We start from the raw sequence: 25,802 nt of genomic DNA, 5'->3' as shown, positions 1-25,802 counted from the left end.
TTTTATGTCTTTAAGACAGGGTCTCTCACAGAAGCGAGGCTGGCTTGCCAGAGTATTCCTGGGATCTGCCTGTTTCTATTCCCCAGCACCAGGGTTAAAGACACATGCAGCCATGGTGACCTTTTAATGTGGGTGCCGGGGACTTGACCTCAGGTCCTCAAGCTTGCACAGCAGGCCCTCTTAATACTGAGCCATCTTACCAGTCCCTGGAAAATGCTAAGAAATACAGAGTGCTACCTACTAGCCCTTTCCTACGAGCAGGGCCATGAACTATCACTGTTCATCACCGCTGCTATTCTTAGCGGATGGCTGTCAGAGTTGAAGGTCAGATTTTTTTCTGACCACTTTGGATCAATAGATATATGCAGACACAGTACTTTATGTGAGGAAGAAACCTATTCAATGAACATTGCTCCAGAAGCAGAACTCCCACAAGCCATGGCAAAGGTCTAGTAACTCAGATTACTTATGAATCGACTTCTTTTCTTCCTCCACCTTTCCCTGTGGTTTCTTCTACATGTGAAGTAGAATCCTATGTGGATTCAAACACTAAAACTAACACGTTTTGAAACAGCCTGTAATTTAAATCGTACAAATCTCGGCAGCATTCCATGAACAAAACTGGGGTCAAAATTAGTTTCTTTTCTCTCTTAAAAAGTTATGTGATTAAAATCACTCCTATACCTAGCAGAAGAAGTCATTTAAGAAGTGGAATGGTCCAGACCTGGAGTTCTGATCCAAGCTTGGTTCCAAAGCGTACGTTCCTAACACAGAAAGGGGATTGGCTCATGTTCTCTGTTCCTCCACACAAGACAACTTCAGCATCTTTGCTGCAGATCTCCTGTTAACAAAAAAACAGACCGCAAAAGTCCTTCCATCATATCCAGAGTACGCACTGAGAAATACAAAGACTATAAATTAGTGGGGATTCAAACCAATATTGTGTCTTAAATTGCAGTAACCTAAAAAGAAATGTTTAAAGTTGTTGAAAAGCTGATGTTAAAGAATCTAGTCCCTAGACACCAGTGGGGGTGGGGGGTAAAATGAACAGACCTTAATTGTGTGGGTGTGTGTGCCAGAGTAACATACCCTACCTGTTTTGCCTAAGAATAGTCTATTTTTAGAGACAGGGTCTGATGCTGTAGCTCACCCTGGCCTGGGAGGTATGGCAAGCCTCTGCCTCAGTCTCTGAAACTCTGAGATTATATAGATGCAAGACACACCCAGCTCTAGGAATACTAATTCTTATTTCAATATTAATCTGAAAAGCCCACAGAGATACTTATCTCTGGCTTAAATATATAAGAGATAATAAAGGGCACATCTATTTAAATGTCACAAAAATTGAAAAAAAAATTCTATTAACAGAACTGGTGAACCTAGGGCTCACAAAGGGGTCCATTTCATTCTTCCAGTTTCCATCTCTCAGAAAAGACGCAAGCAACGTGCTTCTAAGAGGCTGCATTGTGTTTAAAGTTAACACTGGGAGAATAGGGACCAGTGTTTCAAGTATGTTGTCATAGAGGCCAGTGTGAAAGTAACTTACCCACACACTATGTCTGGGTCATTACCTGGAGGCAGTGAGAAGTCGAAAGCTGCAAAGCCCTATAGAGGGGGAGCAGTTATTCGAGTAACTATCAGCCTGTTTAGAGAGGTAGGTAAGAGGCTGCCCACACCTGACATCCATTCACGATGGACTGGAAACCGGAGCCACAGAGCCTGTTGACGGTGAGGCCTCCGATCTCTACTGGGACTCCCACTCGCAAACCCACATGCCTTGCCATGTATATCGCATCCGAAGAAGTCTGGACAAGAAAAAGAATTCACTGTATAAGAAAGGCAGTAACAACAATTAAAAAAAAAAAAAAGACATGGAACTGCTGGCAATCTATAAACTATATGGTTCTGGGGGAAAGGCTATATGCACACAGAGACTATATACAGGATTTTAATAAATACTATAAATTAGTCAATAGTGTTTTCCATTGTTTTATTATGGCAAAATACATATCACAAAATTTATCATCTTATTCATTTTAAGCATACAGTTCCAGGCCATCAGAAACATCTGAAATGTGATATTCTGCAGCCATTATTATTATTATTTTTTACATAACTGAATTTTAAATGTACTAAGTTCTCCTTCTACTTAGGAAATTTACCTAGTAAGTCCTCCAATATAAGATGGGAATTTGTAACAGTTTACAACAATTAGAGCTATTTATAAATCAAAGAGGTTATCTCAGAGACGAGGAAGTATCTAGATTATGGTTTTCAACCTTGGCTATATGCTAGGAAGATTCCAGAAGCTTTGTTAGCATCGCTGTATGCAAGCTCCTGACCAAAAAGGCTAGAGGTAGGCCCCCAGCAGCAGTAGTTATTTTTCAATGCATTGAAATAATTCTATTGTGAAACATGTTGAGAAGTGCAATTTAGGACAAAGATAGATGAACACACAGTCGGGAAATGGAAGTGGATCTTTGATTACCTTTTATTATAGGAAAAGATCAAATAAATGCAAAAAACCAAGAATTGGTCCCTGGTCCATAACAGTAGACATTTTAGGTCATTTACTACACTTATTCTTTTGTAGAGGTTTGAAATTTTTCAAATTAAATTCAACAAATTTTGCACATTTATGTGTTGTTTTTAACAAAATCTCAATTATTTGATTTTTTTTTTCAATAAAGACTCAGGAGCCAGGTGGTGGGGTGTTATGGAATATTATTTTAAGGTGTGTTACTTTTGTTTATGTTGCATTTGTTTAATTCTGTGAAGCTGTGTTACTGTGCTTGTCTAAAACACCTGATGGTCTAATAAAGAGCTGAATGGCCAATAGTGAGGCAGGAGAAAGGAAAGGCAGGGCTGGCAGGCAGAGAGAATAAATAGAAGCAGGGCCGGGAGAAAGGATAGGCAGGGCTGGCAGGCAGAGAGAATAAATAGAAGCAGGGCCGGGCGGTGGTGGCACATGCCTTTAATCCCAGCACTCGGGAGGCAGAGCCAGGCGGATCTCTGTGAGTTCGAGGTCAGCCTGGACTACCAAGTGAGTTCCAGGAAAGGCGCAAAGCTACACAGAGAAACCCTGTCTCGAAAAACCAAAAAAAAAAAAAAAAAAAAAAAGAGAGAGAGAGAATAAATAGAAGGAGAAATCTGGGGAAAAAAGGAAGAAGGAAGAAGAAGCCAGAGAAGGAGGAGGACTCCAGGGGCCGGCCATCCAGCAAGCCACAGAGTAAGAAACAAAGAAAGGTATACAGGAATAGAGAAAGTAAAAGCCCAGAGGCAAAAGGTAGATAGGATAATTTAAGGAAATCTGGCTAGAAACAAGCCAAGCTAAGGCCGGACATTCATAATTAAGAATAAGCCTCTGTGTATGATTTATCTGGGAGCTGGGTGGCAGGCCCCCCCCCCAAAGAGTAAAGAGTAAAAAACAAATCACAACACTGGGGTCAAAGCCTGCTAGCTCAGAGAGGCAGAGAAATCACTCAGCTGACCTTCCTCCTCCGCCATTGGACCAGAAAACTCCCAAACTCAACATTCCTCCCTTCCACTTCCTGTGCATCTCTCTATCCATCTTCCTGGCTCCCTCTTACTCTCTATGGTTTTTTCTTAATAATTCTATGTTCACTTCCTGTCAACTGGTTGCTTGCTCTGCCTCTTGATCTATGGTTGACTTTATTTAATCCTGTTTACAGTATTCAAACAGGAAGCTTTTGGATTAAAGATGTGTGCTAGCCATAACTAGAAACAGGTTTTTCTAGTAAATAACACAATCTCGGGGTTCACAGTGTGATCAAATATCCTGCAACACTTAAGGGTCAATGGTTTAAAATGTTGAATGGAAGGGGAAGGAGATCTTAACAGCATCAGCCAATATGCTGACTATGTCATCATTTAGGGGGAAATAATCTTATTTTACAAATCAATTCCATTGAATGTATTGTAGTCAATTGATATTCTTTTTCCCAGGTCTGTTTGTAGTTATTTCTCTTATTTTATTGTGTGTATTTAGCTATTAGTAAAATAAAGTGGTTTATTTGAATATGTATATATGTGTGGTATATGTGCACACGTGTACACATGCGTACTCACATAGAGGCCAGAAGTTGACATTGGGTATCTTCCAAAATCAATGTCCACCTTATCTATTGAGGTAGCATCGATTTCTTGAATGCAGAGCCCCAATAATTGTCTAGTCTAAGTTGCCAGTTTGCTCAGGGGATCCCATTTCTGCCTCACCTACCATTTCCATGGGTACTGGGGATCCAAATTCTGGCAAGCACTGAGCCATCTCCCCAGATCCTATAATAAGATTTTTTTTAAAGAAGAAAAATACACACAGTAATTTGAGGTGATAGAAAGAATACTGGGCTGGAAGTTAGGAGACCTGGAGTGTAGACTCTACAGTTCCCAGGCATCATGGCCTTTGGTGCAGCCACCCCTGTGTTCATCACATGGGAAGAGTCATCTGCAAGTGGATTTTGCACGTCTTTTGTAGAGGTAGGGACAGAGTAATTTTGATTGAATAGGCTAACTCTGAGTCCGACTGAATAAAGACTAATTCTGCAGGCCTTCACCAATGTGCTAATATAGTCCTGCCTCTGCATGATGCACAGAAACCAGACACCTACTTTGGCTGCTGTTTTTCTGAGAATCACTTTCCTTTCGGGGAGATCTTCTCCAAGTGCCCTTACAGAAGGGCTCTGAAGTCAGTTTGAATACTGAGACACTTAAGACTGTTGGAAAAGCTGAGTGTAAGAGGAAGAACACAGAACTAGACATTTGGAAATCGGCACTCAAAGCATGATTGTGCTAGACTGCCTTGTCAAACTGAGTAGTAAAGCAATAAAAGAGAGAGGTGGGCTTGGTGGTACACATACATAATCGTAGTTACTCAAGAGGCTGAGGCAGGAGGACTGCAAGTTCAAGGCCAGGTTGGGCTACACAGCAAGTGTAAGGCTAGCTTGGGTAATTAGTGAGATCTTGTTTCAATACAAAAAGTGAAAAAAATGTCTAAGGGTGCGGAACAGTAGTAGAGCATTTGCTTAGCAAACATGAGTCACAAGTTTCTGCCTTAGTACCGGGGATGGGGTAGTCAGGGAAGGGGTGAAGGTGAGGTGGGGGGTGAGGGTACAGCTCGGTAGTAGAGCACTTGCTTAGCACACGTGAGTCACCAGTTTCTGCCCTAGTGTGTGTGTGGGGTGATATTGACTTTAGGAATAGAAGCTCAAACACATTGAACTGATACTATTTATTAATGATGCTATTTATCAAAGAAACTGGTATTATTTATTACTGATACTATGTATCAGTGAAGCTGACACTACTCATTGTGACTTCCTAGGAATACTTGAGAGATTCCACCAATACTGGGGAACAGTAGGGTTTTAGAAGGAAAAAAATCTTTCTGAAATAAATTCTAGAAAAACCCAAAACCAAATGTAGTTTATTTCAACTTTATTCTAATGTTTTCTTTGATCAGCAGCAAAAACTCCCCGTGCCCCACCACCAAAAAAGAAGGAGGAGGAGCTAATATTAAGGGTTAATTATTAAAATAGTTTGGTCTCAGTAGGCAAAATTGAAAATATAAAATGGCATTGCCTTCTCTGCATCTGAAAATATACAATGACCGATGGACAGAACAGAGTCTAAATCCAAGGCCTCACACCTGTCCGTCTCCACCACTGTCCTCTCTGATTTGGTAGAGCTCACATCATTGGCATCTGATGTGGTTTGAACATGAAATGCCCTGTAAGGCTTGTGTGCCAAAGCCTATTTTGGGAGAGAACGGAAATTTTAGTAGGTGGGGTCTGGCTGGAGGAAGTAGGTTACTTTTCCACTTCCTCTTCCTCTTTTACTTCCTGGCTGCCATGAGATGAGCACCTTTCCTTTCTCTTCCTTCGGCCCTAGTCTTGAAAGCAGAAAGCAGCGGAGTCAACTTAGTATGGACCATGGCCTTTGAAATATGATCCAAAAGATATCCTTCCAGCCAGGCATAACGGTGCACACTTTTAATCCCAGCAGAGGAGGCGGATCTCTGTGAGTCTGAGGCCAGACTGTTCTACATAGTGAGTTCCAGGACAGCCAGGGCTATGTTAGAGAGGCCCTGTCTCAAAAAATAAACAAAGCAAAAAAAAAAAAAATAATAAAAATAAAAAAATTCCTTTCTCCTTAAGTTGTTTTGCTCAGATATTTGTCACAATGGCTAAAATTTCTTTTGGTCCATTTTGGATGCCTTACCCATAATATCTAAAATACTTTTACTAGGTGATTTGAATGAAAAATGGCCCCCATGGGCTCAGGGAGTGTCACTATTAGGAAGCTATGGCCTTGTTGGAGGAAACGTGTCACTAAGAGTGTGCTCTGAGGTTTCGAGAGCTCAAACCAGGCCCCAGGTCACTCCCTCCTCCTGCTGCCTGCTGATCCAGATGTAGAACTCTCAGATACATCTCCAGCACCATGTCCGCCTATGTGGCGCCATGCTTCCCACCATAATAACAATGGACCAGACCTCTGAAATGTAAGCCAGCCCCAATTAAATGTTTTTTGTTTTTTTTTTTTTTAAATAAAAGTTGCTATGGTCATGGTCTATTTGCAACAATAAAACCCTAAGACAACAGGCAGCCAGCTAAATGGTTGTATACTTTGAAGGAACAGACAGCTTTCAATCATCTTCATACGGATGATCTGTTTTGTAGATGATGCATGCCAAGATAGAGAGAGGGTAAGGAGTGTGCTCATTTCCACAAGAAATCCTGACTGGTCTCCTAGAAGGTGTAAGAGATTATTTGAGGTACACTACATTGCTTGGGCCTGCTCCTTCCTGCTGTAAATGGATCTAGAGTGTCCCCCAAGGGGTGTCTGTGAAAGGCCTGATCTCCGGCTAATGGTACGCATGGGTGGTGGATCCTTTAGGAGGGAGGGCCGGTGAGAGAAAATCAGTCCCTGGGGGCATGCCCTCAGAGAGTGGATTAGAGCCCTGGCCCTCCATCCCGTTCTCTTTGCTCCCTGGCCCTCCATCCCGTTCTCTTTGCTCCCTGGCCCTCCATCCCGTTCTCTTTGCTCCCTGGCCCTCCATCCCGTTCTCTTTGCTCCCTGGCCCTCCATCCCGTTCTCTTTGCTCCCTGGCCCTCCATCCCGTTCTCTTTGCTCCCTGGCCCTCCATCCCGTTCTCTTTGCTCCCTGGCCCTCCATCCCGTTCTCTTTGCTCCCTGGCCCTCCATCCCGTTCTCTTTGCTCCCTGGCCCTCCATCCCGTTCTCTTTGCTCCCTGGCCCTCCATCCCGTTCTCTTTGCTCCCTGGCCCTCCATCCCGTTCTCTTTGCTCCCTGGCCCTCCATCCCGTTCTCTTTGCTCCCTGGCCCTCCATCCCGTTCTCTTTGCTCCCTGGCCCTCCATCCCGTTCTCTTTGCTCCCTGGCCCTCCATCCCGTTCTCTTTGCTCCCTGGCCCTCCATCCCGTTCTCTTTGCTCCCTGGCCCTCCATCCCGTTCTCTTTGCTCCCTGGCCCTCCATCCCGTTCTCTTTGCTCCCTGGCCCTCCATCCCGTTCTCTTTGCTCCCTGGCTACCATAACGTGAAACAGGCCCTTCTCCAGCCCACGTTCCTCTCAGGATGTGTTTGGTGGCCGCTGGCTGCAAACAGGAGAGGAAATGACTATGGACCCAAACCTCTGAAACCATGAATCAAGACAAACCTTTTCTCCGCCAAAGGTGACATTTTTGACTCGGTGACGGGAAGCTGACAGGTATCCTTCCTTTAGCAGTACATCGGTCTGCTTTTTGAGAAGCATTGAGAGGCTGGAGAAGGGCTTAGCGGTTAGGCGCACAGGCCGCTCTGCTCTTGCAGAGGACCTGGGTTTGGTTTCGGCCATCCAGGGTGGCTCACAACTGTCACTAACTCCAATTCCAAGGGATCTGATGTCCTCTCCTGACCCCCATGGCCACCAGATACACATGTGGCGCACATACACACATACAGGGAAAACATATACACATAAAATTAAAACAAAAAAACAAAAAAAACCAAAAAAAAAGTAGCATTGAAATGCGCTCCAAGTCAGACAGGACACATGCTGCTTTGTGTTATGTCTGCTATTACTCTTAGAGCCAGAGGATGACCAAGGTTACAAATGTCGAACACTGATAGCTATTACTGTGCCATCGTGCTGACACAGTAAAGGAATTATTTCCAGAAAATGATCAAAGAAAGCAATAAACACGACTAACCTGTGCGACATTGCCCACGACAACACTGTCAATGGTTTCTGGTGGGACTTTACCAGCGGCCAGGGCAGCCTTGGCCGCAAATTCAGTTAAGTCAATAGCAGAGAAGTCCTTGAGAAGACCCCCATAAGCTCCAAAGGGTGTTCGCTTAGCAGCCACGATAAACACACCTAATGCACGGAGGAGAGATACGCAAGCAGTCACAAGTCAGTCAGCATCCCTAACATGTTCAAATTATCTTTCTATGAAATTCCATGGCAAAGGACAGTTTCCAATTAGGTTACTGAAGATCTCTGTCACCTAATGATGCATAGAACCAATCGCAGGGTCCAAGAACCACATTAATAAATTCCCTTGGCCAACCTTCTTACTGTTTACAACACTGGAAACATGTGGAAACTGACATGCCTTTTCTCTGTGCCGAACCAAAGAATCTCCAGCCACTGCCTGACTCCTGTCTACTACAGTGGCTGGCTTTTTCCTCCAATCCTCAGATGAATTTTATTGGGGGACACAATACATCACCACAAGACACTGATGTGTGATGTCTAGAACATGTGGAGCACTGAATGACTTCTGGAGTCACAGGATGACTTGAATGACACATTTCCAAAGCCCTGAACTGTGACTTCCGCTATTGTCATCTTTTACCGTGCACCCAATTGGGCGGATTTGGTCACCATCTACACACGGAATCCACCTGCAGTTGGCTAATCCAAGGAACTCTCCAGACTTAATTCTTTCCCCAGGTAAACAGAAAGCATTTCTTGCGGGGGTTGTCGGGGTGACAGCTCAGTGGTAGAGTGCTTGTCTAGCATGTGTGAGGCCCTGTGTTCAATCCTCAGAACAGTAAGTAAATAGGTGTTCTTGTGCACTTAATAATCACTCCTTTCCACTGTTGCTAAAACCTGCGATTGTACAAACGCAGAGCTATGGTGAGTGGCAAGCACGAGGGCTGTACGGTGGGAAACCTGGGTAGCACTTATAGTTGTTTCCTTGTACTAACATTCACAGTGCACCTACTATGTAGGAGAAAGCTGATCGCTTCCTGAGATCATCTAATCTTCCCAAGAACTATAAGAGGGAAGTGTGAAGCTAACACACAGGGCAGGTACTGTGAGTGTGCACAGTAACACACAGGGTACATGCTGTGTAAGAAAGAGCATACCAATAATGTGCATGGTCTTTCACAAGCACAGGACTGTAATCCCAGGCTTGGGAAAGGCAGAAACAAGAGAAACTGAGTTTGAGGCTAACTTGGAGTACATAGTCAGATCTTTGTGTGTGTGTGTGTATGTGTGTGTGTGTGTGTGTGTGTGTGTGTGCATGAGTCTCCCCATCCCCACCAGCAATGAAAAACAGGGGGAGGGAAGAAAGGAAGGAAGGAATTATAAGAGCTTTTTATTGGGTTTGTATTAAAATACTGACCTATATTTAAGAATATCCAAACATTATACCACTATTTCCTAAGTACCAACAATTTAAATGTATGACATCTTACATCGAACAAACTAAATTTAGCTTAAAATTTTTCAGTCTCTTTTTATTCCTACTTTGAGAAACTTACAGTCTAAGAGAAGGTGGGGGAGTATGTGTAGCTTTAATATGAGACAGACCCACACAGCTCTTTATATACACATCCAGGTGTTCAGGGAAGACTATGAACATTATTGGTGTATTGGAAGTAGTTTGTTCTGGTAGCTGGGCTATTCTGAGCCTATTTGCAAATGTCCTCCTTAGTCAACAGTCTCTGCCTATTTTTATTATTCATATTTTTGTGTGTGCTTCTGTGAGAGTGTGTGTGTATGTGTGTGTAGAGGCCAGAGGTCAATCTCTGGCATTGTTCCCTAGGTGAATTTTTTTTTACAGTTACCTTTTTTTTTTTTTTGGTTTTTCAAGACAGGATTTCTCTGTGTAGCTTTGCGCCTTCCTGGAACTCACTCTGTAGACCAGGCTGGCCTTGAACTTACAGAGATCCGCCTGGCTCTGCCTCCCGAGTGCTGGGATTAAAGGCGTGCCCCACCACCGCCCGGCTGACAGTACCTTTTTAGAGACAAGGTCTCTCTTGCTTTACCCTGCTGATTCAGCGAGGCTGGTTGGCCAGTGAGCCCCATGTGCTTGCCTATCTTTTCTTGCCCAGCACTGAGGTCACAGTACACATCATTATGCCTGGTTTTTTACAGGTGGATTCTGGGATCAAGCTCGGGGTCTCATGCTTGTACAGCAAACAGTTCAGCCCCTCACCCTACTTCTTTATCAGTGTCTTCTTTGCCTTCCAATACCGGCTTCCTCATTTCATTGGCTCTAACTCTGTTTTTGGCTTCAGTATGCTCTCATGTGACCAATCCTCTCACAGGTAACAGCAAAAAAACTATAGATGGTGTAAAGTCACCAGAACAAATGGCAACCGATGCACCAATAATGTGCACCGCCTTTCACAAGCACCTGAATGCTGGCTGTGTGAAGAGCTGAGCAGATTTGTCTGAACACGTTCCCCCACATTCCCCTACATGGAGAGTTTCTCAGAGCAGGAATCAAAACAGACTGAAAATGCCTTCTGGTAAACTTGATATGCGCTGTGTAACAGGTCATACACATAAACTGTTGGTATTCAGATAACAACAGTAGTATATAATGTCCGGAAATTAACTACAGTTGAAACTGAAATACAAACTTGTTGTTAAAAGTCTTATAATTCCTTCCTTCCTCCTTCGTCTTCTTGTGGGTAGGGGGAAAACCCCTCACTATGTAGTCCAAATTTGGCCTCAAACTCACATTCCTCCTGCTTCAGGTTTTGGGAAATGAAGAAATCTAGGCGGGCAAGGAGTAAAGCGGGCGTACAGAAGAGAGAACCAATAGAGAGTGAGTGTCCAGCTCACTTATATAGTGTCTAACTGGAGGGCTAGCCAGTCCACATGCTGCATGGCTAGAAACCAGGGACGCAATCACACCGAGGACGGAGTTCACAGCAACATCCACTGGAGAGGGAGGGAGGGAAAAGGAGAGAGAAAGAAACCAAGCTGTATCAGCATGCTCTACCCAGATATCTCAGCCTTAGTCACACACAAATGGGTGGATTACCCGAGACCGTGGCTAAAACACTGTACATGGACCTGTACGTGTACGTCTTGTAGGGAAAGACAGAGTCTGCAGTCTGACCTCAGCCTGCAGGGAAACATAGTCAACCAATTTGTGGTCTGTATTCATTAAAGGAGAACACAGAATCCAGTCTCCACACTGTTTCATCAGCTGCATCCGAAATACAACTAAAGAATTAGGGTCAGCGAGATGCTTTAGTGGGTAAAGGTGCTTGCTTCCAAGGCTGACGACCTGAGTTCAGTTCCCGGGACCCACATGGTAAGACATGCCTACCCACAGGTACAACAGTGACGTGTTCTGGAGGGCAACTAACTGCTTTCTGACTGAATTTCAGGCCTACTCCACAGGAGGAAACTCATGTCTGCTACTACAAATTTGTCCAAGAGCCTATGGTTGAGCTCACAGGCCCCAGGGGTGAACCTACTGTTTGCTAGATGGACACAGTATCAAGCTGCCTTCTAAATCCCCATCTCCATGTCCATAAGGTAGTCCTCCCAGACCTCTTCAGGGAAGCGTCCTTGTGCGGAGGATGGCGGTTTGTGCAGAAACTCAAAACTGGCTCAGGTGCAGTGAGGTGTCACTGGCGTGTTCAGCCACAGAGCAGACATCTCTATTACCCGTCCCCCAGGGCCCAGGGACCAATGTGGAAGAGGAGGCTGAAAGACTGTAAGAACCGGAGGTCAGGGAGGACCAGAGTGAGACAGTGTCTTCTGGACATGACAGGACCACTGTCCTCCTGAACTCACAGCAGCGGAGATAGTAAGAACCAGCCAGGCAACATCCCAGCATGAAGAAGGGAGGGGTTCAGGAGGGACCTCCCGCGAGGAACTATTGATTGACAGCTGATGGCTTCTAAGGGAAGGGGAGCCAGTTTTCTCTAAGGGTGTGTATTACTCTTCTGAGGCTGTGATAAAATACCATGACGCCTGGCAGTGGTGGTGCACACCTTTAATCCCAGCACTAGGGAGGCAGAGCCAGGCGAATCTCTGTGAGTTCTGAGGCCAGCTTGGGCTTCCAAGTGAGTTCCAGGAGAGGCGCAAAGCTACACAGAGAAACCCTGTCTCGGAAAACCAAAAAAAAAAAACAAAACTGGGCAAAGGATCTGAACAAACAGTTCATCAAAGAAAATACATAGATGGCAGACCTCCACACTGGAGGTCATTAATGTAAATTAAAACAATGTTACAACCACACAGCCCGTCTAACGGCTAAAACCCAAATACCGACACCACCAAATACTAGAGAGGCAGGGCAGCAACAGGAAGTCATTTGTTGTCAGTGGAAGACAAGGTAATACACTTTGGAAGACAGTTCACCACTTTCATACAAAAACATATCTTAACCACCTGCTCTAGCGATTCTGAGCCTTTGTATTTCCCCAAGTGATTTGAAAGCCTACACACGGTTGTTTATTTGTGATTGTCAAAACACAGCAGCAACTAAGATGCTCTTTGATATGTGATAAAGTGTCATATATAAAATGAATTTTTTTTTTTTTCAAGACAGGGTTTCTCTGTGTAGCTTTGCGCCTGTTCCTGGAACTCGCTTTGGAGACCAGGCTGACCTTGAACTCACAGAGATCTGCCTGCCTCTGCCTCCCGAGTGCTGGGATTAAAGGCGTGCGCCACCACTGCCCGGCTAAAATGGAATTTTATTTGTCAATAAAATAAGGAATCTTTTATACACACTGCTAAGTGAAAAGAAGTCAGTCTGAAAACACCACACACTGTATGTTTAGTATATAATATTCAGAAAAGGCAAAGCTACAGAGACAGTACAAAGATGAGCACTTGGCTAAGGGTGAATAGGTGGGACGTGGGATTTTTAGGGCAAAAAAATTCCTCTGTACTATGCTGGTGATGCATACCATTTATACATTTGTTAAACTCAAAGCACTGAGTTGAACAAAGTGTGGACCTTGATGTAAACTATGGACCTTGGTAAATAACAATGTGTCAATATTAGCTAATAATTGTAACAAACTTACCCCACTAAACTTAGCATGGTGGTACACACCTTTAATCCCAGCAGCACTTATGAGGCAGAGGCAGGTGGATCTCTGAGTTCTAGGCCATCTTCATCTACAGAATAAGTTCCAGGACAATCAATGGCTACACAGAGATATCTTGTCTCAGGAAAACAAACAAACAAACAAACAAACACCCCAAAACCCAAAACCAATAACAAACTCCAGAAAAGCAAACCAAAACAAAAACCAAAATCCCCAAACCAACCAACCAATCAAAACAAAGAAAAAAACCCCAGCTGTACCACACTAATGATATCAACAATTAGGTGAACTGCCATATAGTAATGTGCTGTACATTCTGTAAATTCCAAACTGCTCAACAAAAGTCTATCATGAAAAAAGTAAGTGGGAAAAAAAGTGAGTAGTAACTCAAGACTGACAGTAGTTATCAGAAGGAATCAGTAGAAATCAATTTGAAGAAATACTAAATGTAAATTCTCTAAATTTGGTAAAATTTAAATTTGTAGGTTCAGAGTTAGTGAAGCCAAACAGAATATACATTTCACACACACCTTCCTCCCACACCCTGGCACATCACTGTGAAACTTCTGAAATCCCAAAACAAGAATTTTTAAGATTTATATATATAAGATATATATGGGGGGGCGCCCCCCTCCCCCTGCAAGTGAGTGCAGTGCCCTTAGAAGCCGGAAGGGCTGAGCAGGAGTTACAGGCAGTTAGGAGCCACCTAATGGAGGTGCCGGGACCAAAATTCAGGTTCTCTACAAGAGCAGTACATGCTCTTAACCACTGAGCCATCTCTCCAGCCCCCACAGCAAGGGAATTATATGCACATGGAAGATGGAATGATCACAGACGACCTTGCAGAAACAATGGAGGCTAATTTCCTGTTTCTTCAAAAGTCCCTTTAAAAACAAAAAAAACAAAAAACAAACAAACAAACAAACAACAGCTGGGTGTGTGGGGGGGGGGGCGGCGAACGCCTTTAATCCCAGCACTCGGGAGGCAGAGCCAGGTGGATTTCTGTGAGTTCGAGGCCAGCTGGGCGACCAAGTGAGTTCCAGGAAAGGCGCAAAGCGACACAGAGAAACCTTGCCTCAAAAAAACCAAAAGTCCCTTTCATGGCTAATCTTCCCCATTTGCCACAACCCAAACAGTTCAGTACTAGTTGTAAAATAAGTGATATCAACAAAAAAGAATGTGGGGAAATAAAAACCCACAAACTTCCCTTTCATCTGTATTACTGCTCCTTACCTGGTGATCCCAGACTAGAAAAGTCAGTCTAACTGTATCAGTTCAATTATTTAAAAAATAACGTGGGATGTGAAACCTTATAGGGTTATTCCATAAGCCATTTCAATACCAAGCCAATATGTGGATATTTAAAGGTCGAAAGAAATCCTTAATATCAAATTAAAAAATCTAAAATGCTCTGAGAATTCAGATGCTAACAACTTCTAAAAGACAAAAATAACAACAACAACAACAACAGCAAAACCCTTAAGACAGGAAAGACCTTTGCAGCCAGTCTCAAGAGAAAACATGAACTGTATGGCCTTGCATGTGAACTTTGCTACGTAAGTTCTCTTGTGGGACAACTATCAACAACCAAGGAAAATGCAGGAAAACTGCAAGTCATTCACTAGTTTCAAGAGTAAGCTGGCAGCCCTGCTTACTCTTGGAACTTTTTGCCTCACAGTGCGTAGGTGTAAACTGTTTCTCAACCTGTGGGTCTGGGTCACCATCCCTTTGAAAAGGACTCTTTCACATGGGTCATCTAAGACCATCAGAAAACAGATATTTACATCACAAGTCTTAACAGTCACAAAATTACAGTTATGAAGAAGCAAGGAAAATACTTTTCTGGTTGGAGGTCACCCCAACCTGAGGAGCTGTATTAAAGAGTGGAAGCATTAGCAAGTTTGAGAACCATTGGAAATCATTTCTAATGCTTGTTACATTCCCACTCAAATGTGTCTTTCCCTCACAGAACTCAGTCCTATGGCCTTCTTCCTCACTAGTTTCATAGGTAGTTGGCATGCAAATTGAGAGCAGAGCTCATCTTGTGAGGTCTTCTAACTAGCCCACAATAATAACTACCTCAGGCTCAAGGCTTGGGTTCTTCCTGCTCATGCCCACTACCTACCCATGACAGGTCGTCACTTACATTTCATGTCCTGGTTGGAAGACGGGAAATTGGAAAAATATTAACACACCCTCTAACACACACACACACACACACACACACACACACACACACACACACTTTTTATTTCCGTAACAGACTTGGCTCAAAACTTTTCCTTAATAGATTTGTTAAAATTTCAAAGGAATCTGTATGATCAGAAAAGCATGGCAACATGGATACACTGCATTTTGTCCCAGAATATCCACATTGCACTTCGTTCAGTCACACGTCTCTTAGGCTCCTCTGATTTCCAGATCCAACTGACCAGTGCCTGTTGACATCTCCCCTCATGTACTTCATAGGTATCAAAAACTTCACCTAAAACGAATCCTCAATCGTTCCAAGTCTTTCTTCCCCAATTTCCCCGCAAAGGGTATTGCCACAGTAAAGTTCCACAAGACCCAACTTCTTGTCACTTGACATTCCCTTTACATTTACCCATCACAGTCTATCTATCTGTCGCCACCTTACTGTCAAACGCGCGTCCTAAGTCAAAGTTCTTGCCTGCCGTCCTTTATTTTCTTATTATATTTTGTTTTTTGGAGACAGGGTTTCTCTGTGTAGCTTTGCGCCTTTCCTGGATCTCGCTCTGTAGCCCAGGCTGGCCTCGAACTCACAGAGATCCGCCTGCCTCTGCCTCCCGAGCGCTGGGATTAAAGGCGTGTGCCACCACCGCCTGGTCCCTCCTTTACTTTTAAAAGCAGCACCAGAGCTGAGAGGAAATCAAGACAGGGTAGAGACCAGACTGCCCTCCCCGTATGAAATGCTTGCATTGCATCCCCTGGGTTTATGATAACTCCTGCACACAGTCCACTTTGTATTTGCACCAACATAGTTTTTGGATCACATGAAGTCTTCTCCTGCCTCAGGGACTTGATATGTATTCTTTCACCCTCACGGTCAACAGCGACTTGTGTGTTTAAGTTAAAGTTCCGTTTCTGGTCATGAGTTGCTATGAAAAAGGGGTGTGAAATTTCTGAAAACAATAACCCTGCAATTATGTACTGAGGGCTTGCGCTTGTCCGCAGTCGCTCACACTAAACGAACGGAAGAGAAAAAGGAGTAAGGCAGAGTTTCAAGCAGACCACTACCAATTGTTTCGAGGGATCAGGGCACCGCAGTGGAAGTTCCCTGAAGCCTCTTGGGGAATATTATCTCCCCCACCCACACACACACGCGTGGCTGAGACCAGGCCTCTGGGCTTCAGTGCACACCTGCTCTGCCCCAGACCATCTCGTGTGTCTGGCGTCACCTCGTTTTCCTGCAGAGAAAGTATTCACTACCACGCCTGTGACCTCCAAGGTCAGGAGCACGTCGCCAATCCTGGTCTCCAGTCTGTACGCTGCTGCAAACTGCACCGAAACCGCTGTCGCCCGTGCCTTCTACGGAGTTTCCTCCTCAATGCAAACAATGTCCACCCTGACCCCGGCCCGGGGAATGACCTGCACCCGCCCCGCCACCTCGGCCTGCTTGCAGAGCCCAGAAGCCGAAGCCCGGCTGGGGATCACCAAGGGCGCTGGGCTCACCTCGTAGCAGCGACATGGTGAATTGCACTGGGTTACTCCGCGGGCTGTCTCGGCAACGCCCGGGTCACCCGCCCTAGCCCAGCCTTAAGAGTGTGGGCGGCGCCCCGCGAGGCCGCGCCCCCTGCCCTTTCCCCTACATTCCCCAGTACCCCACCTCCAGCTCCCTCCCTGCTCTGCTAGGGTCAAGGTTACCCTAATCCTGTGCTACGTGTGCCCCGCGCCCCTCGCCTGGGAACCGGGGGATGACATCGGCCACACACCCATTTGGCTTCTAAAAAACCCTGCTCGCTCTATTTATCTATCTCCAGAAACGTGCATTGCGCGCCCAAACACCCCCGCCCCCCGCCCCCCATCCCCAACCCAAGCGGGAAGAAGGCGGGGCCGACGGCGGGGGCGGGCCCGGCGGCAGGGGCGGGCCCGACGGCGGGGGGCGGGCCCGACGGCGGGGGGCGGGGCCGACGGCGGGGGCGGGGCCGACGGCGGCGCGGTGAGGTTGGCGGCCCCTGCGCCTGCGCAGTCAGATGGCGGAGGCCTGGGCTAGTCTAGGGGTTTCGGCCGCGAGTAGCTGGGGGGTCTGGAGAAGAAAGGGGAGATGTGGTAGAGCAGGGCGCGCCTGGGTCCCCGACCCAGCCCCGAGTGAGCCCGAGGTATTTTCCTTATATGATCAGGCCTCACGTGGCCGGCGCTGCTGGTCTGGAGCCTGAGAGGATTATGAAAACGTGGCAGGTGATGGGGCCAGGGGACCTGGCGCGGGCGGGGAGCTGAGGGGTGAGGGCCCGAGGGGGAGGGGAGGCTGCGGGAGGGGAGGGTTTGCAGGTTTAGGGGTACCCACGCCGCCTGCTGTGAGCCCTGCCGATGATGACGTGACCACTGCGCAATCTGAGTTCTGGGAACCAGGTGATGGAGTGTGCTGCGAACACTGAGGCCAGGCGAGCAGGAGGCGGCCTGGGCAGAGACGGGGAACCCGGCGCCTCAGCCACTGCCTGCTCCACAAGCCAGCTTTGTGTGTGTTTCGCCCGCACCCTTGTAGTGGGGAGTGCCTTTTTAATCTAATCTTTTTTTTTTTTTCTCTCTCTCTCCTGTTTTTTTATTTTTTATTTTTTTTTGAGACAGGGTTTCCTGCTGTTCTGGAACTCGCCCTGTAGACCAGGCGAGCCTCGAACTATGAGATCCGCCTAAACGCTAGCATTAACTATGAGATCCGCCTAAATGCTGGCATTAAAAACACACTCCTCCACGCACGGCTTTAACCTAATCATTTCTCATGAAAACTTTCAGGAATACTGAAATGTGGAAAGGTTCGTGCAGGGAACCTACTGTTTGCTATTTTACGTCGACCCATTAAAACCTTATTTTAAAAAAAAAAATTGACGTTTTCTTAACGCCGAGAACACTTCAGCACACATGTTTATTTACAGTTCCTATAGGAGTTTTCATGCAGTTGTTTGCGTACAAAGCTCAAGCCAGGTGAACAAATATCTGTGCTCTTGCCCGCGTTCCTCTATTTCATTTGCCTTCCAAGTCACCACTGAGAGCGACTTCCCGATTTACTGTTGCTTGTAACTATAAATTACCTGAATAGGCCCTGATAAAATCAGAGTGAAAAGTTAGTATATACTCAAACAGTTATGTGTATATCTGCAGTTTCAGTATCAGAAAAGGAACTGAGGCGTTTGTTTAACCAGATGGTCAAACTTAGAATCACCAAGCAGGAGACCATGGACTGACTGCCTTGCTGTGAAGAGGATGTAACTCACTTATGTAGAATTCCTCCCCCAAATCACCTGAATCTAATCACAGCTCGACAAGTCCAAAATTAACTGGCATGTAGGAGACTGGCTTTTGTTTTGTTTGTAGTTATGCAGGGAAATGTTTAGCTGCAATATCTGCGACTAAAGTCATGCAGGAAAAAAGATGCAAATAAACAGTAGTGAGAAAGAAAACAAACGGCAAAAATGTTACCGAGGAATGAGAACGTGTTATTTTGTTCTTACAGGTTTAGCTTCCAGTGTTTTTAGAGTGTTTTATCTCTTTCTGTAGTTAATTTTGGAGGGAAGGATGTAGTGTTAACATAAAATTGGAAATTAGTCCACTGTAAATCTGTAAATTCTGCTGTTGAGATTACCCAGGATCTCAGAACTGTCCAGCTCCAGTCCCTTCTCCCACTCTGAGTCATTTTTCCATGCTTACACAGTTTCCCCCTTTCCTTTTCCTCTCAATGTTGATACACTGATAGAAGCTACAGCAGTGGCAGCCGAGGAGAGCAAGCAAAGGTCCTGGGAGCTGCAGTGGTTTTATAACAGATGTATGCTGGGGAGTTTGTGATGCCTGCCTATAATCATAGCACCTGAGAGGCTGAGGGAGACAGCAAGTCCGTTCATGTCAGCACGGACTACATCCTATAACCCTGTGTCCAAAAAAATAATAAAATAAAATTGTGACAGTGCGAGTGGAAAGCTATGCACATACATACAGTTGTCTGCCTTGGTGAGAACTTCAATTATGAAGCAGATAGTAGCTTGCCTGTGGTTTTACTTACAGCAAATGTCTGCTCTTTAGAACATTCAAGTTGCCAAACAAGGATAAAGCAATAAACAAACTATAGACATGAAGGGGTAGACATTGATTTGAGAGCTTGCTTATTTTAAGTTTACCCTGTCTTGATGAGTTCCAGGGGCTGGGAGGCATTGTCTTAGACTTGAGTTGAAAGCTGTTTTTCTTCTCTTGTTTGTAAGTTATCTGCAGATTCCAACAAGCCTTTGTTAACATGTCATGTAGCAATACAGCTTAGAGTAAATCTTGGTACATCCTTGCATACGAGGTCACCCTGTAAAGCAATAGTGTTGGTGGAAGAAGACAACATTCATTGTTTTGATGTCTTTCAGTCAGCCAGGTTCTGAAACACACTTGTAGTTAATGTTCGTGATAAGATGGACAGTGCACACCAAGGGCATACCTCAGGGAATTGGCTGGTATCTCGGAAAGAAAGTGTTAGGATTTGGTGTTTGGTTAGGGTCCAAAGAAGCAGGAGTTCCTGTCTGGAGGTGGGGATCAGTAAGTATAAGGGCAACCATGTTACGTAGTGAGAACTTGTCTCAAAACAAAGGAATAGGGAAGTAGTCCAAGGTAAGTATACTTAATCAAACTAAGAAAGACTGCCATGATGTCATTGGGCAATGCAATTTATGGGAACACTATTATATACAGTCTGTGAGAAAATGTATCGTGCCTGTGTAATCTCTAAGATTAGAGCTTGGCTAAACCCACACTTTGTGAAGAAGCTACAGTCCCTCATAGTAACTGGGACACTTGGCATCCCATGGTTTCCATTTTCCTATGCTTAGGTGAACTTACGAAGTCATCTTGTTTCATCTCACATTAGTGACTGTTGGTGTTGGCATTTTATAAGATCATGTGTCTATCTGGTACTACCAACCATGTGGGCCTTAGCCAGGTCCCAGATTTGGAGCTGCCTTTCTTTCTCAGACATTGGCTAGTAAGGGTTTCATGTGTAAACACAGCTTGACATGTAAAATGTTACAGGCCTAGCTTTGGGGACCAGTGAAGGCTTCCTTAGTGTGTATTCTACTGTCAGTTGCCAGAGAAAAGGATTCCGTCCTCTAGTTGGAATCTGGATCCAGAAACTTTTCACTAATGTATTGTGAACATTAGCATTTTTTTAAATGCAGAGCTAGAGACCAAACCAGAGTCTGGTACATGCTGTGCACACCTTCTACCTCTAAGCCACACCTTCGTCTACTGTGAGCATTTCATTTCGATAGCAGTTCCTAGTGATGTGTGTCTGACAGCATCATCCGTCCATGGAGATGCCTTGTTTTGTAAGTGTGGGAAAGGCTGAGGATGTGATCTTTACCAATTCCCAGGTGACTTTGGTGCTTTTTCCTAGGGAGGAAGTAGGTGTTCCATGTTTCTGGGCAAATGTTTAGTTACTGGTCTATTTTACTCCATTGATCCGTTTTTTCTGACTCCATGCCAATCTCACATACTAACTTGCCAGGGAAAGACTTCCAGTCATCTCAAGGAGCTTTTGCTATTCCATAGAGATTTTAGAATGGGTTTGTCAATTTTCACATTCAAAAAGACATTGAGAACTTGATCTTTATAGGATGCAGATGACAAAATGGTGGTGTCCTTTTATCAGTGGAAATTATTTATTTCTGAGATCTCAAAAATTTTTACTACGAGCTTAATGTCATCTCTACCATAAACCTACAAGTTGTTTGGTTTGTCTCTGGGCTCTGTTCTATCAGTCTCCTTGTCTTTCCTAATACCCAGACTGCCTTGAATTCTATAGCTCTAGAGTAATTGCTCAGTAAATCTTGTTACCTTCTAGACCAGTAGTTCTCAACCTTCCTGAAACTGTGACCCTTCAATTCAGTTCATGTTGTGGTGACCCTCCAACCATAAAATTATTTTTGTTGCTTCTTCATGACTGTAATTTTGCTACCGTTATGAATTGTGAATTTTTCCAATGGTCTTAGGTGACCCCTGTGAAAGGGGTCCTCCAATGGACCTCCAGCTATTCAAGAGCAAGCCCTCTCCCATCTCCGACTTACAGGTGGCTGTGTACTGATCCCTAGCTTAAACAGCCATGCATAACTGAATCTGTGCTCCAGAATAAAGTTTCTCAAGGAAACATTAAAAATAGGGGCCAGGGAGGTGGCTCTGGATAAGAGCATTTGCTGTGCGAGTAGGAGGACCTGAGTTCAAATCCACATCACACACCAAACAGCTGGATACACAGGCATATTTGTAACCCCAGTATTGGGGAGGCAGAGATGAGTGGATATTGACAGCTTGCTCTCTAGCCCTGATAGTGATCTTCCAGCCCAATGAGAGACCTTGTCTCAGCGGAGTAACGTAGAGAGAGAGAGAGAGAGAGGAAGACATTGAGCATCCTCCCTGGCCCCTCACATGAACTGGCATGGGCCAGGTGTGGACACACACACACACACACACACACACCTTGAGGAAGCTAGAGAGATGGAGGCTAGAGGGATGGCTGGGGTTAAAAGCACTTGCTCAAAACTCACTCACGAGGACCAGATTTCAGTTTCAACAGGACCCATGTAACAAGCCTGGTGACCCAGCAAACCCAAGCTAAAAGAGTCACTGGGGCTTGTGGTCTTCCAGCTAACAGGAAACAGAGCCCCAGGTTCAGGGATGAGACTCTGCCTTGAAGAAATAGGTAGAATGATTGAGAACACAAGCGCACACACCCCACGTATGTGTGCACACAGTTATACAGGTACATATGCATATACGCATGGATACAAATCTTTAAAAAAATCAAAAATATACTTTAGCCAATACTACTTTTAGTCAAGCTGTCGTTTTAGATTTTGTTCAGATTTGGCACATCACTTTATTCAAAAGTATTTATTTCCACAAATTTTTATCCACAGCTGAATAATTACATAAGCACTTTTCTATAACAAAGCTGTAGTTTACAGACTCGTCCAAAGTGAAAAAATATTTTTCAGTAGTTATTTCTTCTACAACGTTAGATTTACCCCTGAATATTATCTAAATGCCAGTTGATTGCAAATGTTATATCCAAATCTGGCTTTTTAACAGTATGATTTCAGACAGTAGCCTAATTCCATCTGGTTGATTTTCTTTGTTGGACTGTATTTTGATATAGCGTGTGTGAGTGCAGACATGTGCCATGGCTCATGTGTGTGAGTCAAAAGACCTTTCAGTGTGGGCTCTGGGGACCGAAGGAACACAGGTCACCAGGCTTGCATGGCAAACACTCTTACCCACTGAGCCATCTGGCTGTCCCAAACCTTACTTTAGAAAAGACAACTTTTAGTATCCAATGATGCTCATTAGAGAAAAGCAACCTTGTCTGTCATTGGCATTATCTTCTAGTTTTCTACACTCCAGAATTCTCTGATTATGTATAAAAAAGGAAATGTTGGTTATTTGACTCATATACCAAATTAACTTTATAAATCAACTGCAAATGCTATGAGAAGAAATGAAAGGCCTCAGGCTAGCATATTCGGCAACCACTCACTCATAGTGATCAAATATTTGGGAAGTATTTAGTTTGTGCAAAAGAATTGGATTCCAGTTTGTTGCCATAATCCTCAATGCATTCATTAGGGCTCTAATAGTTAAATTAGTGGTAGATTTTAGGGACCTACATTCTCAAAACTCTGAGTTTTCACAAGAAAACTCATTTCTTAACATTTTATCCTAAGGAAAACCAGGGGAAGCAACTCCTATGACTTTGACTTGTTTCCTGGAAAGGGGGAAAAGTGTCTCATGGGGATGATCGGCCAGGTGAGCCTTCAGGTGCTGCCCCTCTAACTGCAGCTGGGATGGCCTGGGAGGATGTGCGTAGATAATGATCCTTGTCTGCCTCAGTGACAACTAATTCATGTAGGAATACACCCATTACTATAGGGACGTGGGTAGTGCCCGTGGGGTAATGCTTAACACACACATGGTAGACGTATGAATTTTGGTCAGTTTTTAAGGTGCTTGCTTCATGAGATGAATCAGAAGTCCACAGGATGCTACCTACACTGACCATTATGTTCTGCCCACGGCAACTCCTTCAAGGAATAAGTGCTAAGTGGATTATTTCAGCAACTGCTAAAGGCACATGATGGAACTGTAACTACTCAGAAGCAAAGCTACCTGGAGGAGAGCTCAAACGTGTGCTGCGTTTATTTACATTAAAAGAGATTATTGATTTCATCACGTTGGGAAGTGTTGAAAACTAGCTTTAAAAGGGGAAGGGGACCCATTGCTGAGGGAGGCTCAGGGGTGGAGTGCTCTTCTTATATGCCTGAGGATCTGGGTTCCATTCCCAGTACTAGGGAAAAAGTACACAGAACAAAAACGTTTAAAAAAAAGAAAAAGATGAATTTCTCACAAGGTACCTTTTCACCCTCCAGGTTTGCAATGAAATAGGGAAGATGTAAACGCTCAACAACCACTGTATTGTTAAGTCAACTCTGGTGGGAACCCTTGTCTTCTGGGAGAACGGCAGCTGTTGGTTCTTAGGCTGTAGAGAGGGTTAGTTCTCCCTTCCATCTGTTTATCTAATTATTAAGCTTTTATTTAGCGAACCTTTGCACCTCCTGACCAACCAGAGACAGGAGAGTTATAACCCGAGGGGGGTGGGGCAGGGATGACGGTTTAAACTATGTGTAGGCAGAGAAGACTAGGTTTGGGGAGACACTGCTCCTTAAAAATGCTTAACAAGGCATTTTTGGTGTTCTTGGGGGTTAAAGGACAGTCTTTACATGAGTCAATTTTGAACACTACAGTGTACGGAAAAGCAAATTACATTCCTAAACAACTTTAAAGAGGTAGCCACGGATCCCGTTGTTTTAAACTGGCTTTCGAAACAGTTTGCATTTGGGGGTTGAAAGGTCTGATACAGATGTCAGGGGCTGTAACTGGGGGTGGGAGAGGGACTACTCTTGGAGACAGACACCCAAGAGCCACTGGGGTGTTTACTGTGGACACAGAAGGGATGATGTAGATAACAGTGCATTTGTTGTCAAATTGAGTCTCAAGCCAGGTGCCATTTTCTTGTTCTGGCCCCAGCAGACAAGGAGGTCTGGGGACACAGACCTGTAAGAGCACAGGGTTTTAGAGTTTGGAGTGTGCTGTATTCCTAAGAACCTAAGCTGGGCGACACTCAGGGAGTATCTAAAGTGCAGGGGAATCCCACTGTGACAACGAGGCTCCTGTATGGTTTGCAAACAACCTGTAACTGTCATAGGGACAGTGCATACTTTTAATAAATATTGATTATAAACGGGAAGAAAGAATATATTAGTTGTCCAACCAAACCTTTGTTCTCGAGTCCAAAAAAGTCCCCCAATGCAAAACAAAAGTCTAAGAGCGACAAATACATAAGTCTGTTCCATTATTACTAAATTCTTTTAAATCTTTGTTTCATAGTAGAGTATTTACATTGATTTTAAAGTTTGGAGAAAATGTTGAAAATAACTTGAGAAGGGAAAGTTGACCCTAAGCTATTGTAGTCTTTCAAAGCAGTTAAACAAACAAACAGCAAACCAACCAACCCATAAATCATTGGATAATAAGTTAGTGATCATGCGTTCTCCTTCACAGGATTTTCAGACAATTGGGTTCTGGAACTGAAGTCTGTTTCCCTCATGATCTCGGGGTCTGGAATTCACAGCACACTGTGAGGACCTTTTCAAAGGTTTAGCAGCATCAGGGATGTGAAAAGCTCTGACACTGGTTTGGTTTTTATACCTTTCAATAAAAGTTATCCGTTCCCATCTACTATTTTTCATAGTTACATTGTGGAAGCTTTGCTGGTCTCAAGGTATGGACTAGCACAGGAGACTATATTTTTCCACCTTTCTCACACTCGGTACTTGTGATGGCAGTATGTTTGGCTTAATTCTCCCATAAACCTGAGACTATTGCAAGAACTCACACATATCAGGGTCTGGGTCATCCAATTTTCTTAGAAACAATATACAATATATTTAGTCTGGAGATCAATTGTACCATTGTCTCTTATTCACCAGCATTAGTGAATGCTTTGGGGAAGCTCCTGTGAAGGCCCAGGCCCATACTTTTCTTCTTAAAACATCTCCATACAAGTTCATCCACTCCTTTGGTTTATCAATATAGGTCATTTTTATGGTATTAGTATCATTATTTGTTGAAAGACCCACAAAGGCAACTTATGTCATTATTTTTAATATTATCTTAATTTGGACAGTTATATACAAAGACCAAAGTAGGCACTTCTA

General features: G+C 44.3%; 1 protein-coding gene and 2 non-coding genes across 3 annotated transcripts in view; 2 read left to right on the top strand and 1 right to left on the bottom strand.

Annotated features, from left to right (window-relative positions):
• Positions 1 to 17,150, bottom strand: part of Acaa2 (acetyl-CoA acyltransferase 2) — a 32,696-nt gene extending 15,546 nt beyond the window's left edge. The window contains exons 1-4 of the mRNA XM_059246468.1: positions 17,023 to 17,150; positions 8,223 to 8,389; positions 1,677 to 1,805; positions 725 to 841 (exon numbers count right to left, since the gene is read on the bottom strand). Of these exons, the coding sequence (XP_059102451.1) occupies positions 725 to 841; positions 1,677 to 1,805; positions 8,223 to 8,389; positions 17,023 to 17,038 (429 nt within the window). The 5' untranslated portion in view covers positions 17,039 to 17,150. The remainder of the gene's footprint in view (positions 1 to 724; positions 842 to 1,676; positions 1,806 to 8,222; positions 8,390 to 17,022) is intronic.
• A 482-nt stretch (positions 17,151 to 17,632) lies between these two features.
• On the top strand, positions 17,633 to 17,772 carry LOC131896217 (small Cajal body-specific RNA 17). The gene has a single exon (XR_009375385.1). It is a non-coding gene; the product is annotated as a small Cajal body-specific RNA 17 (non-coding RNA).
• A 99-nt stretch (positions 17,773 to 17,871) lies between these two features.
• On the top strand, positions 17,872 to 17,950 carry LOC131896266 (small Cajal body-specific RNA 18). Its single transcript, XR_009375422.1, has one exon. It is a non-coding gene; the product is annotated as a small Cajal body-specific RNA 18 (non-coding RNA).
• The last annotated feature ends 7,852 nt before the right edge of the window (positions 17,951 to 25,802 follow it).

Source organism: Peromyscus eremicus, chromosome 19 (assembly GCF_949786415.1).
Source record: "Peromyscus eremicus chromosome 19, PerEre_H2_v1, whole genome shotgun sequence".
NCBI classification, from domain to species: domain Eukaryota; kingdom Metazoa; phylum Chordata; class Mammalia; order Rodentia; family Cricetidae; genus Peromyscus; species Peromyscus eremicus.
This window is presented reverse-complemented; position numbering and strand designations above follow the sequence as displayed.